The sequence below is a fragment of the Mustela putorius genome, unplaced genomic scaffold (genome assembly GCF_011764305.1).
Source record: "Mustela putorius furo isolate JIRA1106 unplaced genomic scaffold, ASM1176430v1.1 tig00000145_pilon_pilon_pilon, whole genome shotgun sequence".
NCBI classification, from domain to species: Eukaryota; Metazoa; Chordata; class Mammalia; order Carnivora; family Mustelidae; genus Mustela; species Mustela putorius.
Genome location: NW_025421294.1, coordinates 23125738 through 23145196, shown reverse-complemented (window position 1 = coordinate 23145196; position 19459 = coordinate 23125738). Strand labels below are relative to the sequence as shown.

Sequence of the window (19459 nt, the reverse complement as noted above, 5' to 3'; positions counted from 1 at the left end):
GAAGCAGGCTCCTTGCTGAGCAGGGAGCCCGATGTGGGGCTCTATTCCAGGATTCCGAGACCATGACCTGAGCCAAAGGCAGGTGCTTAACCAACTGAGCCACCCACGTGCCCCGAAAAACTAGGTTAACTTTAAAAAGAAAAAAGTTTTTAATATCTGTGTTGAGATAATGGTATCACACAGCTCTTTTCCTTTTTTTTAAAGATTTTATTTATTTATTCATCAGAGAGAGACAGAGCACAAGCAGGCAGAGAGGTAGGCAGAGGCAGAGAGAAGCAGGCTCCCCACTAAGCAGCCCGATTCGGGACTCAATCCCACAACCCTGGGATCATGACGAAGCCGAAGGCAGCAGCTTAACCAACTGAGCCACCCAGGCACCCCAACTCTTTTCCTTTAAAAGTTCAACAGTTCTATGGATACTATTAGCAAAAATTAAAGTTTGATCCATAATTTACACCTTAGACCAAGAAAAGCCCCAAATGAATCAATAATTTAAATATTTTTTAAAAATTTTACCATGAAAGTATTAGAAGAAATCAGAGAATTATTTTATAATCTCAAACTAAAGTAGAACTTTCTACATAGGTCAAAAAAAATCTAGAAACTGTTAAAAAAATTAGGGCCACCTGGGTGGCTCAGTCATTAAGCATTTGCCTTCAGCTCAGGTCATGATCCCAGGGTTCTGGAATCAAGTCCCACATAAAGCTCCCTGTTCAGTGGAGAGCCTGCTTCTCCCTCTCCGTCTGCCGCTCCTTCTGCTTGTGCACACACACGAGCACGAGGTGCTCTCTTTCTCTCTCCCACTGTCAAGTAAATATATAAAGTCTTAAAAAATATATAAAAAATTAATAAGCTACATTTTAGAAGTCTTAAGGTAAAAATGGTACCATAAAAAGCCAAATGGCACACTAGTTTAAAAAAAAACTATCTCATAACTCAAACAAATGGCTCATCTCCCTAATATGTAAGGAGTCCTTCCCCAATTACAGAGAAAGACTAATAAACAGAAAAATGGGAAAAAGCAATTTACAAAAAAAGAAATACAAGTGGCTCTTTAACACACGAAGATATTCAACCTCACCCGTCATTAAGATTAATGTAAATGCAAAACATGAGATTTCTCACCTTTTATAATACTGTCAAACATCAAAAATATCTAACAACCAGGACATAGAAAAAGGTGCATTCTGATACATTACCGATGGGAATATAAATCGAAAGAATCTCAGAGTAGACAATTTGAAATATTTATCAAACTCTATGAACACCTACATTCTTTGACCCAGTAATTCTGCTTTCAGTTAATAAATAACTATGCAAGGTTGTATCTGTATTAGCAAATGTCCATCATTACAGTACTGGTTTGTTTTTTTTTTATTTTTTAAAGATTTTATTTATTAGAGAGAAAGAGAGTACAGCGCGAGTTTACAGCAAGGGGAACGGAAGAAGGGAAGGGAAAAGCAGGCTCTCCCAGAGCAGGGGAGCCCGATGCAGGCTGGATCCCAAGATTCTGGGATCATGACCAGAGCCAAAGGCAGATGCTTCACCAACTGAGCCACCCAAGCACCCCTTGAGTACCAGTTTAAAAAAATAAGTAAATAAAAAAGAATACCAGGAACACATGGGTGGCTCAGTTGGCTGAGTGTCTGCCTTTGACTCAGGTTGTGATCCCAGGGTCCTGGGATCAAGTCCCAAAATGGGCTCCTTGCTCAGTAGGGAGCCTGACTCTCCCTTTGCCTGCTGCTTCCCCGTGCTCTCTCACTCTTTCTGACAAACAAAATTTAAAAAATAAAAAAAAAAAATTTTTTTTAAAAGAGTACCAGTCAAATAAATTATAGTTTATCTGTATCAATACCATGTAGCTGCCTTTAAAAAAAGGAATGAGAGCTTCATATATTAAGTTAAATTAAAAAAGAGAAGCAGCAGCAAGAACAGTATGTATAGCGGCGCCTGGGTGGCTCAGTCGGTTAAGCCTCTGCCTTCGGCTCAGGTCACGATCTCAGGGTCCTGGGATCGAGCCCTGCATCAGGCTCTCTGCTCAGCAGGGAGCCTGCTTCCCCCCCCCTCTCTCTGCCTCTCTGCTACTTGTGATCTCTGTCAAATAAATAAATAAAATCTTAAAAAAATAATAGTATGTATAGTATTAAACTATTTCTGTTTATAAAGTAGAGGGAGAAAAAAACACTTATTCATGTATATAAAATTAATATTGGAGAAACACAAGTAAATGAAACTCTAAGAAAATGCTAACACTGGGAGATGAGCTACAGTGACAGAAGACATTGTGTACCATTTTGAACCTTCTGACTTAGTACCTCCTCAGAAAAGAAAAACAATTTAAAATATCAGGGTGCCTGGGTGGCTTAATGAGTTAAGTCCAGCTCAGGTCATGATCCTGAGCCCCGCATCGCATTGGGCTCTCTGCTCAGCAGGGAGCCTGCTTCCCCCCTTCTCTCTGCCTGCCTCTCTGCCTACCTGTGATTCGAATAAATAAGTAAAATCTTAAAAAAAAAAAAAATTCAAGTTTTGGGGCACCTAGGTGGCTCGGTCGATTAATTGCCCAACTCTTGATTTCAGTTCAGGTCATGATCTCAGGTTTGTGAGACTAAACGCCGTGGGGCTCCATGCCCAGCAGAGGAGTCTGCATGTCTCATTCCCTCTTCCTCTGCTCCTCCTCCACTCACTCACTCTCTAAAATTTTTTTTAAAATTTCATTTATTTGACAGAGAGAGACACAGCAAGAGAAGGAACACAAGCAGGGGGAGTGGGAGAGGGAGAAGCAGGCTTCCTGCCAAGCAAGGAGCCCAATGCTGGGCTCAATCACAGGACCCTGGGATCATGACCTAAGCTGAAGGCAGATGCGTAACAACTGAGCCACCCAGGTACCCTTCTAAATATATATTTTTTAAAATAAATAAAACTCCATTTTTACTTAAGTATTCTTATACTATTTTTAATCTAATTTATCAAATTAGTGCGATTTATTTTGTCTTGGGGTTTACCATTTAATTTGGTTCAAGAACAACTACTACCTAGGATATCCAGATTTCACCTTTAAAGTTATTTGAGGGGTGCCTGGGTGGCTCAGATGGTTGAGCAGCCGCTTTCAGCTGAGGTCATAATCCTGGAGTCCTGGGATGGAGGCCCACATCAGGCTCCCTGCTAAGCCTGATTCTCCCTTTTCCCCCTACTCTGCTCATTCCCTCTCTCTCAAATGAATAAATAAAATCTTTTTAAAAAAAGTTATTTGACGGGGTGCCTGGGTGGCTCAGTGGGTTAAGCCGCTGCCTTCGGCTCGGGTCATGATCTCAGGGTCCTGGGATCGAGTCCCGCATCGGGCTCTCTGCTCAGCAGGGAGCCTGCTTCCTCCTCTCTCTCTCTCTCTGCCTGCCTCTCTGCCTACTTGTGATCTCTCTCTGTCAAATAAATAAATCTAAAAAAAAAAAAAAAAAAAAAATAAAAAAAAAAAAAAAAAAGTTATTTGACGGGGTGCCTGGGTGGCTCAGTGGGTTAAGCCTCTGCCTTTGGCTCAAGTCATGATCCCAGGGCCCTGAGATCGAGCCCCACATCAGGCTCTGCTTAGCGGGGAACCTGCTTCCTCCTCTCTCTCTCTGCCTGCCTCTCTGCCTACCTGTGATCTCTATCTGTCAAATAAATAAATAAAATCTTTTAAAAAAAAAAGTTATTTGGGGCGCCTGGGTGGCTCAGTGGATTAAGCCGCTGCCTTCGGCTCAGGTCATGATTTCAGGGTCCTGGGATCGAGTCCCGCATCGGGCTCTCTGCTCAGCAGGGAGCCTGCTTCCCTCTCTCTCTCTGGCTGCCTCTCTGTCTACTTGTGATTTCTCTCTGTCAAATAAATAAATCTTAAAAAAAAAAAAAAAGTTATTTGAAAAATAACGCTGCAGAAATGCTAAATGTGATCAATAATGGAAGCCTTAGCAAACTCATTTGAATAATTAAAGTAGTAGAGATGTACCACATAGACACAAATTTGAAAATTAAGTAATTACAAGACTTAGGACAATTAAAAGGTGTCATTAGGGGTGCCTGGCTTGCTCAACTGATAAAGCATACAACTCCTGATCTGGTTGTCGGGAGTTCAAGCCCCACCGTGGGTGTAGATACTACTTTAAACAGCAAAAAAAAGGTTTTCTTAAATCTTGAGGAAAAACAGAAAATGTTAAAAATAAAAGAGAGGTAGGGGCGCCTGGGTGGCTCAGTGGGTTAAAGCCTCTGCCTTCGCTCAGGTCATGATCTCAGGGTCCTGGGATCAAGCCCTGAATCAGGCTGTCTGCTCAGCGGGGAGCCTGCTTCCCTCCCCTTCTCTCTGCCTGCTTGTGATCTCTCTCTTTCTGTCAAATAAATAAATAAAATCTTTAAAATAAATAAATAAATAATAAAAGAGGGGTGCCTGGGTGGTGCAGTCAGCTTACATTGTGGTTTCAGCTCAGATTTCAGGTGGTTTCAGCCCAGGTTGTGATCTCAGGCCTGGTGAGATGGGAGACCCATGTAGGGATCTACTCAGCACAGAATAGTAGGCTTGAGGCTCTCTCTGCCCCTCCCTGCCCCTCCCCTTCCTAGTAGGGACTTTCTTTCTTCTAAAATAGATCTTGTCAATCAGAGAAGGGCAATTATCATATGACCTCACTCATATGTGGAATTTAAGAAGCAAAACTGGATCCCAGGGGAAGAAGAAAAAAATAAAATTAAGATAAAATCAGATAGGGAGACAAACCATAAGAGACTCTTAATCACAGGAAACAAACTAAGGTTACTGGAGGGAAGAGGGTGGGAGGGATAAGGTAACTAAGTGATGGACACTAAGGAGGGCTACTCATGTAATGAGCACTGGGTATTATATAAGACTGATGAATGGGGGCACCTCAGTGGCTGTCATTAAGCATATGCCTTTGATTCAGATCATGATTCCAGGGTCCTAGGACTGAGCCCCCCATTGGGCTCCCTGTTTAGTGGGAAGCCTGCTTCTCCCTCTGCCTGCCTCTCCCCACTGCTGGTGCTCTCTCAAATAAATAAATAAATAAAATCTTTAAAAAAAAAAAAAAGGACTGATGAATCAATGACCTCTACCTCTGAAACCAATAACAACATTATACATTAATTGAATTCAAATAAAAATTTTAAAAAAAAGAGGAAAAAAAATAAATCTTTTAAAATTAAATATAAAAAAGGGTATACACTAGAAGTAAAAAGTTGGAAACCACAGTTCTACTTTATGGTCCTTAAAAAGAAATACTGAGGGGCACCTGGGTGGCTCAGTGGGTTAAAGCCTCTGCCTTCAGCTCAGGTCATGATCTCAGAGTTCTGGGGTCGAGCCCCGCATCAGGCTCTCTGCTCAGCAGGGAGCCTGCTTCCTGCCTCTCTGCCTACTTGTGATCTCTGTCTATCAAATAAATAAATAAAATCTTAAAAAAAAAAAAAAAGAAAAGAAAAGAAATACTGAGTGCCAAGACAGTATCAATAGGGAAAGAAGAGTGTTGTTAACAAATACTGGATAATGGGACATACCTATGTGCAAGAGACCTCTGCCTTACAACATACACAAAAATTAACTCAAAATGGGGTGACTGGCTGGCTCGGTTGGTAGAGCATGCAATCCTAGATCTCAGGATCGTGAGTTCTAGCCCCAACTTGAGAGTTGAACCTACTTTAAAAAACAAACAAAACTCTGAAAACAGATCACAGACCTAAATGTGTAGAACTAAATCTATAAAGGTTTGACAAGAAAATACAGAAATAGGGACGCCTGGGTGGCTCAGTGGGTTAAAGCCTCTGCCTTCAGCTCAGGTCATGATCTCAGGGCTCTGGGATAGAGCCCCGCATCGGGCTCTCTGCTCAGCACGGAGCCTGCTTCCTCCTCTCTCTCTCTGCCTGCCTCTCTGCCTACTTGTGATCTCTGTCAAATAAATAAATAAAATCTTAAAAAAAAAAAAAACCCACAGAAATAGTTTCTTAGCTATGACACCAAAAGCATAAGCAACACAAGAAAAAATAAATTGGACATATCAAAACGGAAAACTTTGTGTTTTAAGTGATACCAATCAAGAAAGTAAAAGGACAGCACACAAAATATTTGCAAATTATCTGACAAGCAATTTGTGTCCAGAACACACAAAGAATGCTTAAAACTCAGTAACAGTAATAATATAAAGAATCCAGAGGATTGGGGCACCTGGGGGTTGCTCAGTGGGTTAAATGTTTACCTTCCACTCAAGTCATATTCCTGGGGTCCCAGGATCACTGCTCTGCAGGATATCAGCTTCTCCCTCTGCCTCTTCCCCTTCCCCCCATTAAGGCACTCTCTGTCTCTCTCTCAAATAAATAAATAAAATCTTAAAAAAAAAAAAAAAAAAGAATCCAAAGGATGAGAGCATTTTTCTGAAGAGATATAAATGACCAATAAGCATATGAAAATGTGCTCAACATTAGTCATCAAAGAAATGCAAATCAAACCCACAGAGAGATACCATTTCATACCCACTAGCAAGACACACACTAAGTGTTGTCAGGCATACGAAGAGATTGGGGCCTTCATTCATTGCTTGTGGGAATGTAAAAAGAATGAGGTTGTTTTAAAAAATAGTTCAGGGGCACTCGTGTGGCTCAGTCATTAAGCATCTTGCTTCGACTCAGGTCATGATCCAGGATCCTGGGATCCTGTCAGGCTCCTTGCTCAGCAAGAAGCCTGCTTCTCCCTCTCCCCTTGTTTGTGTTCCCTCTCTCACTGTCTCTGCCAAATAAATAAAATCTTAAAATTAAATTAAAATTTAAAAAAAAATAGTTCAGCTGGAGGCACCTGGGTGGCTCAGTTAATTGAGCCCCTGACTCTGGATTTTGGCTCAGGTCTTGACCTTAGGATCCTGGAATCAATCCCTGAGTTGGGCTGCAAGCTCAGGAGGAAGTCTGCTTAAGGAGTCCCTCTATCACAAAAAAAAAAAAAAAAAAAAAAGAAAGAAAGAAAAAAAAAGGAGTCCCTCTAACCGCCTGCTTGTGAGCTCTTTCTAAAATAAATAAATAAATATTTTTTTAAAAATTAAGGAAATAGTTCAGATGGTCCTCAAATTACAGAATTCCATTTGTATGAAATTTCCAGAATAGGCATACTACAGAGAAAGAAAGGAGACTGAGTATCTGCCTGAGGGTGGGAGTAGAGGTGAATGCTGGGGAAGTGGAGATTGTACAGTGACAACTAAGGAAGGGGTAAGAGATTTCTTTTAGAAGTAATAAAAATGTTCTAAAATTAGACTGTGAAAATGGTCACACAACTCTGTGAATATACTAAATTATGTGTATATACTAGGTTAATTTTATTTAATTTGAATTAAATCTCAATAATGCTGTTAAAGAAATACTGCTTAAACGCTAGTATGATTAACCACAGGAATCCACCAGTGTAATAAAAAAAAAAAACCAAAAGTTTCTAAGACCCAAGAATGCAGCTATCTTAGATACCTTACCAGTTTTGATCTCCACTCCTCATGACTGAAGAGGCTAAACAGAGCTTCTCTCGGATGGACCATGGCTCTGTAGGGCCAGTACTCAGCAGCTTGTGTTCTAAAAGGAGAAAAGTCTTAGAGAACAACTACTGAGGCACTAGTTCTAAGGCCCAAAGGAAGGACTAAAAGCCTAATGCAAAACATCCCACCTTGTAGGAACAAAGTGAGTTACTACACACAATCTTGATTTTCACCTCTGTCCTAAAAAATCATCACTATTCATTCCCTGCAAATTGCGCTGAATATCTGTCAAAACATTCTACTTCGTTAAATGACATGGCTACTTTGTTTTATTTTAAAAAGGCAGGGGAAAATGCCAGCGTAAGAATAAGGCAGTTCTCCCGAAAGGCCCAGTTTTAAGACTACTCGATTCCAATTTGAACGCCAGGGCTTCTTTCCCAGGATTCCCAGCAGCCGCTCCCCTCCCCCATCCCGCGCCTCCTGCCCTGCCTCCTTCTTAGCATAAACTTGTTTACTTCTCTCCGTACTTCAACCTCCCTCTAGCTGTCAGGCCTAAAATAAATTCTCAGCTAAGTGTGTGAAACAGGAAAATGGCTCAGATCCACATAACGCTACTTCCCTAGCGGCCGAAAAAGCTAAGAGTTAAAGTACCCCATTTCTCTGGGAGATAGACCACGGGCCTCACAAACGCTGGCCAGAAACGAACGGCTGAGAGCCGGTTGGTTACTCCCTATGGCTCACAGAATCTCTTCGTCTGCACACCCAGGTCTCCTGAGCGCCTTTATCTCGCATTCCGCAGAGTTCCCAAACACACAAGGATTCGCTGAGCTGCTTCTCTCAAATCTCCGCAGCCTCCCTGAGACACAACACCCTGCACTTCTTCTGGGCCTCTAATCGTTAGTCTTCACGATACGACCAAGCGCAGGTCTCTCAAGACCCTGAACTCTTGGGCAATCATTGCTCCTAATCCCCAAACGTGTGACAGAAATCTGGTCCCTAGTCTGTGTTCTAAAAGGCCTTCCACGCAAAAACAGCGGACATACTTACTACCCGTTCCTGTCGCCATCTTGGCCCTGAAGTCTCCAGCCCCCTCAGGGAAGACGGTCTGGCACCGCCGATGCCCGGGAACTCTGGGAAATAGAGTCCGGCAGTTTGTTCGCGATGCCTCCTGGGAAACGTAGTCCCATCCCCAGGAAGAACAAGTCTTAAACCAGGCTTCTTGAGTGCTCCTGGGAAGGAATGTGCTAAAGAGGATGGCGCTGAAGCCTCAGAATATCCTTTAGGTTTCTTAGAAAGAAGCTCCTAGGGTGCAAAGAAAAGTGTTAAGCGCGAAGAACTGTAGGCGGCCCAAGTCCAAACGCCGTCAGTTGGTAACCCGGACCCACATTAGAAAGCAGAGGTCAAGCCAGAGCAAACGGTCTACCGGGCTCAGCCGCCCCCTTTCCTTGCGCTGATTGGCAGCTGCAGGCTTCGCGGTCTGATTGGCCGAACGAACGCAGCGCGTAATTTAAAACATTGTATCAGTAACAAAGGTGCGCCTCGTGGGTGGAGTTGTGCTCTCAGACGACGAAAGTCCAGGTTCGGCGGCAGGGTGTGTTAGCCGGTACCAGAGGAAGAGCGAGTGTCGCGTCTTCGGTGAGTTTAGGGCTGTGCCAGAGCCCAACTGCGGTACCAGTTCTTGCCCTCGAGGGATAGGCTCTTAGAAACCGAAGCTGCCGCCACCCCCTCCCCCTTTTTTTAATACCTCTGTCCTCCCTTGGGGCCTAGAGTGAGGTTGGAGAAGGAGCCTAAGGCAAATATACCTTCTCCTCTACACCGGTGAGCGAGGCACCCTAGTTAGTGTATGGCCTTCTGCTTTTGGAAAAGCGAGGTATCTTCATTCTTTTTGGCGGTCGGAAATGCCTAAGACAGGATTACGTGATTAACTCTTTCTCTTACCCCCTATCCCTCTACTGGATTTGAAGGAATAAGGGAGTAGGAATTAAGGCAGCGAGAGGAAGGTGTCCTGGGGCAAGGAAATTGTTTCTTAAAATTTGCAGCCCCTTCTGTCCCTTAAGGTTCCCCTCCCGACCCACTCTTGTCTCTTTGTAGACCTAAGCTGCCCCTGCTGTCATGTCTCAAGGGATCCTTTCTCCGCCAGCCGGCTTGCTGTCAGATGAGGAGGTTGTAGTCTCCCCCATGTTTGAGTCCACAGCTGCAGATTTAGGGTCTGTGGTACGAAAGGACCTGATATCAGACTGCTCTGTCATCTCCACCTCCCTGGAGGATAAGCAGCAGGTAAAGGAGTTGGACAGTGGCTTGTCAGCAGAAAGTGATAGCCTCAGTCTACCAGTTGTTGTTAACAGAATTAATATGAGGTCAAAGACAGCAATCCCAAGGGTCTGAGAGATCAATTCAAAATTAGGAGCAGGACAAGTCAAAAATGTAAATTTGTGTGTCCATAAGAGCTATTATTTGCATTCCATTAATGAAAGATACTCACCTGCATACTCAGTCCTATGAGGGAAGGCTAATAGTTCTCTTCTTCACCGTGAGGCCTAGATGTGTTAAATAATTTGCCCAATACCATATTGCCATTTAGTATGTTTTTAATATCAACTGTAAATTCCATTTATGGAGTCTTTATGCCAAACTGGGGTTTCTCAGCTGCAGCATTATTAACATTTGGGGCCAAATAATTCTGTTTTATGGGGCTGTCTTGTACCTTAAGATGTCTAGCAGCATACCTGGCCTCTACCCACTAGATGTCACTAGCTCCTTCCCACTGTGACAACCAAGAAACTTCCCCTGACATAGCTAAATGTCCCTTGGCAGGGAAATAGTGCTTGTTGAGCACAACTCTACTAGGATGTCTCCTCTTTTATAGAGAAAATTTCATGAGAGCAGGAGCCTTGGTAATATCCGTGACTGTGGACTACCAGAACATTAGAGTTCCCAGGCCATAGTAGGTAGATCTCTAAACGTCTGTTGAATGATGTGGGTTCTATTATTAACCCAGTTCTATAGATATGGAAACAGAGGCGGGAATCTAAAGAACTTGTTCAAGATGTCATACTTCTAAATGATGGAATTGGAACTCAAATTTAGGTTCGTCTGCCTCCAAGGTGCTTAACTACTATGTTTTGCTGTAATACCACAGTCTAATTTGCCTACCAGTTAACCAGTTCTAATTCAGAAAGTCAGTGTGGTAGGCCATGTTTCCAGGATACTGAAGACAGTGAAGGGTGATAAAACAGTGAAAAAACCCATGTGGGTTGGAATGATTATGGAGCTATAGAGTAGCTTTCTGTACAGACATTTGAGGTGAAATGGAGGTAGTGTTAGCAGATTCTCTGGAAATAAGCTATGTTTGCCCATCTGCTTGGAAGTAATTGCTGATTCCGCCCTGGAATTCTGCCACAGGTTCCATCAGAGGATGGTACAGAGAAGGTGAAAGTATACCTGAGAGTTAGGCCCTTGTTACCTTCAGAGTTGGAACGACGGGAAGATCAGGTGAGTGTCTAAGGCGGGAGGATTTAAGATAGAATGATGCAATACAGTAAAGGTTCCCGGGATTGTTTCCTTCTGTGATTTTTTTCTTTTTACCCCTTCTCAGGATTGTGTCCGTATTGAGAATGTGGAGACCCTTATTCTACAGGCACCCAAGGATTCCTTTGCCCAGAAGAGTAATGAGAGGGGAATTGGACAAGCTGCCCATAGATTTACCTTTTCCCAGGTATGGAGCTACTACTTTATGAACAAGAACCAACATATTAGGGGCAACCTAATTCTCTCTTTAGAGGGGAAGCTTTTCAATTGATCGTGAGATCCATTACATGTCTATAATTTTGGGGACTCGTGTGCAAGTCAGTGCATCACATACTTTATGTGCATTAAGTCCCAGCATTTCCCATTATTATTATCATTCTTGTCCCTATTTTCCTGATAAGGATACTATGACTCAGTGAAGGTTATGTTGTTGAATCGGTAGTGTTAGGCCTTGCATCTAGAATTATCCATCTCCAAAGCCCACACCTGTGATTACTGTGTTGCTCTAAGGCCCACACAATGGCCTTGGAGACCACTGAAGATCAGAGGCAAAGACCAGGGTACGATCCCTCCATTCCTGATAGTACCTGGAAATATTTGTTGATTTGGATGAGAGAGGCACTGGCAGAGAGCGGTTTAATTTTCAGTGTTTGGAGAGCATCTGGCAGCACTGCAGGAAGAGGTTGCTTGAGTAGTCTCCAGAGCCAATCACCCAGGAAGGGACTTATCTGCTGGCTCTGTACAGGAGGCAAGTGAGAGATGAGGAATGGGCTTCTGAGAAATTGGGTCTGTCTCTAGATCTTTGGGCCAGAAGTGGGACAGGCATCCTTCTTCAACCTGACCGTGAAGGAGATGGTAAAGGATGTACTCAAAGGGCAGAACTGGCTTATTTATACATACGGAGTCACCAACTCAGGGAAAACCCACACAATTCAAGGTGAGTGAGTAATAGCCCTCACAGAATTGCTGATTGGCCTGTAATGGTGCTTTTTTGTTTTGTTTTGTTTTTAAGATTTTTTAATTTATTCGTTTGAGAGAGAAAGATAGGGAGAGTGCATGAGCAGGGGGGAGGAGAAGCAGGGAGCTCAACATGGGACTTGATCCCAGGACTCTATGGGATCATGCCCTGAGCTGAAGGTCAGAAGACAGACACTTAACCAACTGAACCATACAGATACCCCTGTAATGATGTTTTTGAATTTGGGAAGAACACTCAGCTATCCATCTTTCACCATGTTTCCAGGTACCATCAAAGATGGAGGGATCCTACCCCGGTCATTAGCTCTCATCTTCAATAGCCTCCAAGGTCAGCTTCATCCAACACCTGATCTGAAGCCTGTATTCTTCAATGAGGTAATCTGGCTAGACAGCAAGCAGATCCGACAGGAGGAAATGAAGAAACTGGCCCTGCTAAGTGGAGGCCTCCAAGAGGTGAAGTGCTAGGTTTACAGAGGTGGGGATAAGAGGACAAATCTGTGGAAAGCTGTGTGCTTATTTTCTCCCTGGGCCCCTCCAGGAGGAGCTGTCCACCTCCTTGAAGAGGAGTGTCTACATTGAAGGTCGAATGGGTACCAGCACCAGCTTTGACAGCGGCATCGCTGGTCTCTCCTCCAGTCACGTGACCAGCAGTAGCCAGTTGGATGGTATGTACCATGACTGGACTTTGTACCAAGTAACAGTAGAAACCCACTCCCTTGCTCCCAGCAGCTGCCAGATGTATAGACCAAAGGTTTCAACCTAAGCTGCTCCTTCTAAGGCCCCCACAGGCCGAAGGGGAGATGGACTACTCTGGAGTTGATGCCGTGTACATGGGCTTCTTCCCCAGAAACAAGTCACCGATGGGCACAGCCAGACACTGCCCCTGTGAGTGTCCCTGCTGATATCCGCTTCTCCATCTGGATCTCCTTCTTTGAGATCTACAATGAACTGCTTTATGACCTGTTAGAACCACCTAGCCAGCAGCGTAAAAGGCAGACTCTGCGGCTATGTGAAGACCAGAATGGCAATCCATATGTGAAAGGTATGGGAAGTTGGGGAGGCTGCCAACAACCCTGAAAAGGGACTTGGGAGAAACCTGGACAAGTTAGGTGCTCCCGTCTTTTGTGCACCTTTCTCTTTGCCTCAGATCTCAACTGGATTCATGTTCAGGATGCTGAGGAGGCCTGGAAACTGCTCAAAGTGGGTCGTAAAAACCAGAGCTTTGCCAGCACCCATCTGAACCAGAACTCTAGCCGCAGGTGATGGGCTGTGGGAGTCAACTTTTCATAAGTTCTAGAAAACAGTAGTCCTCCGCCTAGTCATGGAAGATACACAGTGACTTTTCATTTTTTTCTTGATTTCATGCAGTCACAGCATCTTCTCAATACGGATCCTGCACCTTCAGGGGGAAGGGGATATCATCCCCAAGATTAGCGAGTAAGTTTTTCCTTTAGAAATGTGGGCTGATGGGGCGCCTGTGTTGTTCAGTGGATTAAAGCCTCTGCCTTCAGCTCTGGTCATGATCCCAGAGTCCTGGGATCAAGCCCCACATCGGGTTCTCTGCTCAGCAGGGAGCCTGCTCCCCCCACTCCACCCCACCGCCTGCCTCTCGGCCTACTTGTGATCTCTGTCAAATAAATAAATAAAATCTTTAAAAAAAAAAAAAAAAACAGAAAAGTTTAGAAATGTGCGCTGCTTGGTTATAAATGGTACAGAGGCAGGGGTTAAGGGAAGTCCCCAAGAGTTATTACTTTTATTAGAGTCTTGCTCTGCTTTCTTGGGTACAGACATCCTTGGTGGGTCCTCCCCTCCTGAGAACTATGTGAAGGGCTGGAAAGCTCATAACATGTGGGGTCCTTATGTCAGATCCTGTCCACCATTCAAGGTTGTCACTCTGTGATCTGGCTGGCTCGGAGCGCTGCAAAGATCAGAAAAGTGGTGAGCGACTAAAAGAAGCAGGAAACATTAATACTTCTCTGCACACCTTGGGCCGTTGTATTGCTGCCCTGCGCCAAAACCAGCAGAATCGGTGAGCTTCTGACTGTAAACTGTGGGCTGGGATGGTCTGGAGCACTGCAGCTTGCTAAGAGACCTCCTGGTCATTACTGGAGATGGTGCTGGGATACTCCAAGAGCTGGAATTCTTTTCACAGCTCTGTTCTCTGATCCTTTGCTAGGTCAAAACAGAACCTAGTTCCCTTCCGTGACAGCAAGTTGACTCGAGTATTCCAAGGCTTCTTCACAGGTCGAGGCCGCTCCTGCATGATTGTCAATGTGAATCCCTCTGCATCTACCTATGATGAGACCCTTCATGTGGCCAAGTTCTCAGCCATTGCCAGCCAGGTAAGAAGATGTAGGTTGTGCTCACTTTGGGCTGGTACCTTTATTTAAGGAATCTGCTAGGGACTAGTTATGAATTCACTTGATTTCCCACCCGCTCCATCCCTAGCTCGTGCACGCTCCACCTGTGCAATTGGGATTCCCATCACTACAGTCCTTCATCAAGGAACAGAGTCTACAGGCATCTCCCAGCTTAGAGATGGGAGCTAAGAGAGATCCAGGCCTTGATGATGACACTGAAAATGACACTGACATCTCCATGTATGGCAAGGAGGTAAGAATGCAGGAAAGCTCTGGGGTAGCAGCTTGATGGCTACATATTTTCCATGCTGCCTTTTAGGTGGGCCTTTACCTTTGTGGGGCATGGACATCTGATCACTTGTGAACTATGTGTCCCTCCAGGAGCTCCTACAGGTGGTGGAAGCCATGAAAGCGCTGCTTTGTAAAGAACGGCAGGAAAAGTTGCAGCTGGAGATGCAGCTCCGTGATGAAATTTGCAATGAGATGGTGGAACAGATGCAACAACGGGAACAGTGGTGCAGGTATCAGCTGAGTGACCACTCTTGGTCTGTCAACTACACCAGAGAGAGAGTGGGGAATAGGGACTAGGATAGAGTTGTGCCTTAAGCTCTGTTCTCCAAACTTACTCCTCCGAATCTACACTCCCTGACTTTTTCTTCTCCTTTTAAAAAGAAAAACTTATTATTGGGGCGTGTGGGTGACTCAGTTGGTTAAGCTTGACTCTTGATTTTTGGCTCAGGTCATGATCTCAGGGCCATGAAATGGAGTGTGTCCCCCCCCCCCCCATTGGGCTCTGCACTGGGTGTGCACCCAGCTTTAGGCACTCTCTTTCCCTCTCCCGCTGCCCCTCCCTGCCAACTTGCTCTCACTCTTTTTTTCTTTTTTAAGATTCTTTTTATTTATTTGACAGAGATCACAAGTAGGCAAACAGGCAGGCAGAGAGAGTGGGGGAAGCAGGCTCCCCGCTGAACAGAGAGCCCGATGTAGGGCTCAATCCCAGGACCCCGAGATCATGACCTGAGCCAAAGGCAAAGGCTTTAACCCACTGAGCCACCCAGGCACCCCTTGCTCTCACTCTCTTAAAAGAGGACTTATTATGGAGTATAACTGACACCAGTATTAGTTTCACATGTACAAGCTAAGGATTTGACAATTCCATACATTTTTCAATGTTAACCACAGTAAGTGTAGTCATCATCTATCAGCCATAACATTATTACAGTGTTACTGACTATGCTGTACTTTTCATTTCTGTGACTTATTTATTATACAATTGGAAGTTTTTACCTTTTAATTCCTTTTACTGATTTCAACCATTCCTCCCAACCCCCTACCCCCAGCAACCACCAGTTTAGTTTGTTCTCTGTAGTTAAGACTATTTAAAAAAAAGTCTTTTAGATTCCACGTAAAAGTGAAATCATATGGTATTTTGTCTTTCTCTGACTTATTTCACTTAACATAATTTCTCAGTCCAAAAAAAAATAATTTTAGTCCATCCATGTCATTGCAAAAGGGAAAGATTTCATTTTTTATGGTTGAGTAGCATTCCATCGTTTGTGTTGCATGTGTGTGTCTATGTGTCCCCATCTTCTTGTCCTGCTCCATTTCCGGCCTGGGTCGGTTCACCCCTCCTTAGGCAACCTGGTGGTCTGGTCCCCCGCTCCCAGGAAGTCACCATATTGATGCCGAACTTAGTGCGGACACCAGCATAGTGCACTACAGCCCAGAACTCCTGGGCTCAAGCGATCCTCCTGCCTCAGCCTCCGGAGCAGCTGGGACTACAGGCACACTCCACCACGCCCATACCCCATCTTCTTTATACATTTTTCTCCTCTGACAGTGAACATTTGGACACCCAGAAGGAACTATTAGAGGAAATGTATGAAGAGAAACTAAAGATCCTCAAGGAGTCACTTACAAGTTTTTACCAAGAAGAGCTTCAGGTGAGTTGCTCTGAAAGCAGCCTCAACTGGCCACTGATTCCCATCACTAGCTTGTCTGAGGTAAATAGATTTTATAAACTCTGGTAGGGGAGGAATATGTAACTCAGTTTTTTCCTAGTCTTCTTGTACTGTATAGGTGTCAGTCTATGAATTAAGGGTTGGTTGACCTTGAAATGGTTTAAGTGTTAACAGGCTTTTTTTTTTTTTTTTAATTTTAAGATTTTATTTATTTATTTGAAAGAGAGAGCAAGCATGAGCAGGGTGGGAGGGGCAGAGGGAGGAGAAGCAGACTCCCTGCGGAGTGTGGAGCCAGGACCCAGAAGATCACTACCTGAGCTGAAGTCAGACTGAAGTCAGGTACTTAGTCGGCTAAGCCACCCAGGTACCCTGCTAATGGGCTTTTCAAGCATAACTGTTAGGGAAGGATTTGTTCACCGTTCAGTCATCTGTTCCTGCAGGATTTGCCTGACTCTGGATAGAACTGTGCTCTCTGCTTCCCTCTTAGGACCGGGATGAGAAAATTGAAGAGTTAGAAGCTCTTCTACAGGAAGCCAGACAGCAGCCAATAGCTCAACAGTCAGGGTCTGAACTTTCCCTTCGGCGGTCACAACGGTTGGCAGCTTCTGCCTCCAACCAGCAGCTCCATGAGGTTAAAGCTAAACTGGAACAGTGCAGAGCAGAGCTAAACTCCACCACTGAAGGTAAGGAAGGAGAGAGGACAAAAAGCATAGGAGTGGTTCAGAGAAGAACTGTTCTTGAAACTTGGGCCTTCAGATTCCCAACTCCAAGTTAATTTTCTCAACTCTGAGCTACATCCCCTGACCTTTCACTCTAGGATGCACATGACCTCCCTTTTTATATTTGCTGCAAATATAAAAGCTACTGTTAATTCAGTTAAGAGGTAAGTCCAAGGCTAGAAAGCCTACATGTTAAAGTTTTCTTGTTTCCTTCCCTCAGAACTACAGAAGTATCAGAAAATGTTAGAACCACCACCCTCAGCCAAGCCCTTTACCACTGATGTGGACAAGAAATTAGAGGAGGGCCAAAAGGTAATTTATACCTTTCTCTGTTACCAAGGATCTTACCTAAGGCAGCTTCCAGCCCTCTATCCGTGGTTCATGTGAGGACCAGGGTTATTGTTTTTTGTGCATAGTCCGGCAGAGTGGTTACTTCATTTAGCTGACTAGCCTTCTAATTTTACTTCTCTTCAAGTGACTATTCAATTCCTTCAGCTCATTATCTTGGTTGATCTTGGCCACAATGTGGTTCCTACTCTTATTTTTTTCAGAATATAAGGCTGCTGCGGACAGAGCTTCAGAAACTTGGTGAATCTCTCCAGTCAGCAGAAAGAGCCTGCTGCCACAGCACTGGGGCAGGAAAACTTCGTCAAGCCTTGACCACTTGTGATGACATCTTAATCAAACAGGTCAGGGCACCTTATATATATATCTTCTTCTCTCCCATCAGCCCACTCTAGAACACATGTGAGAAAGAAGAAGGAGAAGCAGAAGAGAAAGACAGAGGTTTGGGGGCTAGTCTTAAAGGAATAAAATTATTTATTAAGTACAAGGTTACTAATCTAAGTAATCTATAGGCATTTTCTGTTATAACAAACCTATGGAAGTAGATCATATTTCATCCAAAATGTGTAGATTTTAAGAGGCATGTGGCTGGCTCAGTCAGTAAAGTTTTATCTTGGGATCATGAGTTCAAGCCCCACATTGGGCATGGATCCTATTTAAAAAAATAAAACTCTGTATTTAAAAAAACAAAAAAGCCAAAATGCATAGATTTTATGAAAGTGTTATTTTACATACCACTAAGACAAAACACTAACAGTTAAGCTATAACAATTGTCATCAGAAAATGCACCCTGATTTCAGAGTGCAAAAAATACTTAGACTAAGCACAGCTTTTTCTTTTTCTTTTTTTCTTTAAGTTTATTTATTTTTGGTAATCTGTGCACCCAGCGTGGGGATCAAACTCATGATCTGAGACCAAGAGTAATATGCTCTACTGACTGAGCCAGCCAGGTGCCCCTAAACACAGCTCTTAATACATAGGCACTACGGCTCTTGGAGGTTAAATAAACTTACTCAAGCTCATGCCACATATTACAAAATGTCCTTCTATTCAGTGCTATTTGTTTGGGTTTTAAAGAAAACACCCCCTACTGAATGATAAGTCTTATTTTAGAGAATTAATCTTTGTAAAAACAGTTGTTAGTAACTAGGTAGTGGGTGGCACCTGTTACCTTGCACTTTAGTTTCTCTAATACACCAGACAAAAATGTTTTATTTAATTTTATTCATCTTCCTTAGGATCAGACCCTGGCTGAGCTCCAGAATAACATGATGCTAGTAAAACTGGACCTTCGGAAGAAGGCAGCATGCATCGCAGAGCAGTATCATACTGTACTAAAACTCCAAGGCCAGGCTTCTACCAAAAAGCGCCTTGGTGCCAACCAGGAAAACCAGCAACCAAACCAACAGCCCCCAGGGAAGAAACCGTTTCTTCGAAATTTACTTCCCAGAACACCCACCTGCCAATCAACAGACTGTAGTCCGTATGCCCGGATCCTGCGCTCACGGCGCTCCCCTTTACTCAAGTCTGGGCCTTTTGGCAAAAAATACTAAGGCTGTGGGGAAGGAGAGAGCAGTCATCGCCCTGAGGCAGGCCACTGCTTGAGAAACAGGTCTCTTAAAAAGCTTTACCAATACCTGGAACTGTATCCAGAATGCAATATATATATACACTATAGTTATTTTCCTCCCTTTTGTAATATAATCAAATATGTAATCTCATGCTTTTTTACTTATATGGTTTCTATGCACACACAAAGTTGTATTAAATAAACATACTGTTCACATTTTTTGTTTGAATTCCAAATTTAACAAATTCATTAAAATGGGACTTTTAGGGGCGCCTGGGTGGCTCAGTGGGTTAAAGCCTCTGCTTTCAGCTCAGGTCACGATCCCAGGGTCCTGGGATCGAGCCCCACATCGGGCTCTCTGCTCTGCGGGGAGCCTGCTTCCTCCTCTCTCTCTGCCTGCCTCTCTGCCTACTTGTGATCTCTGTCTGTCAAATAAATAAATAAAATCTTAAAAAAAAAAAAATGGGACTTTTAAAACAGGGAAAAAATTGAAAATTAAACATCATTTGGGCCCCTTGGAAC

General features: G+C 43.8%; 2 protein-coding genes across 4 annotated transcripts in view; one reads left to right on the top strand and one right to left on the bottom strand.

Annotated features, from left to right (window-relative positions):
• Nucleotides 1–8851, bottom strand: part of BRD8 (bromodomain containing 8) — a 34923-nt gene extending 26072 nt beyond the window's left edge. The window contains exons 1-2 of one of the 2 annotated variants that reach the window (XM_013052460.2): nt 8523–8851; nt 7476–7572 (exon numbers count right to left, since the gene is read on the bottom strand). In XM_013052460.2, the coding sequence (XP_012907914.2) occupies nt 7476–7572; nt 8523–8541 (116 nt within the window). In that variant the 5' untranslated portion in view covers nt 8542–8851. The remainder of the gene's footprint in view (nt 1–7475; nt 7573–8522) is intronic. The other variant, XM_045075459.1, reaches the window with a different exon arrangement.
• Nucleotides 8852–8963: 112 nt separating this feature from the next.
• On the top strand, nt 8964–19156 carry KIF20A (kinesin family member 20A). Of its 2 annotated transcripts, XM_004744887.3 has the most exons (19): nt 8964–9110; nt 9567–9752; nt 10878–10967; nt 11071–11190; nt 11802–11940; nt 12247–12434; nt 12520–12646; nt 12829–13023; nt 13129–13240; nt 13350–13418; nt 13867–14010; nt 14158–14323; nt 14430–14594; nt 14723–14862; nt 16182–16284; nt 16790–16985; nt 17242–17333; nt 17573–17710; nt 18606–19156. In XM_004744887.3, the coding sequence occupies exons 2-19, from the start codon at nt 9588–9590 to the stop codon at nt 18918–18920; spliced, it is 2664 nt and encodes an 887-aa protein (XP_004744944.1). In that variant the 5' UTR covers nt 8964–9110; nt 9567–9587; the 3' UTR covers nt 18921–19156. The 2 variants fall into 2 exon arrangements, with proteins under 2 accessions (XP_004744944.1, XP_044931395.1); XM_045075460.1 differs by lacking the exon at nt 9567–9752 and having other exon boundaries at nt 8970–9110.
• The last annotated feature ends 303 nt before the right edge of the window (nt 19157–19459 follow it).

What these genes read in the sequence shown, in the direction of transcription:
- KIF20A (XM_004744887.3), top strand. Translation starts at nt 9,588, where the DNA reads ATGTCTCAAGGGATCCTTTCTCCGCCAGCCGGCTTGCTGTCAGATGAG. An exon ending in AACCAGAACTCTAGCCGCAG is followed by an intron (nt 13,241 to 13,349) that starts GTGATGGGCTGT and finishes GATTTCATGCAG; the next exon opens with TCACAGCATCTTCTCAATAC. An exon ending in ATGACATCTTAATCAAACAG is followed by an intron (nt 17,711 to 18,605) that starts GTCAGGGCACCT and finishes CATCTTCCTTAG; the next exon opens with GATCAGACCCTGGCTGAGCT.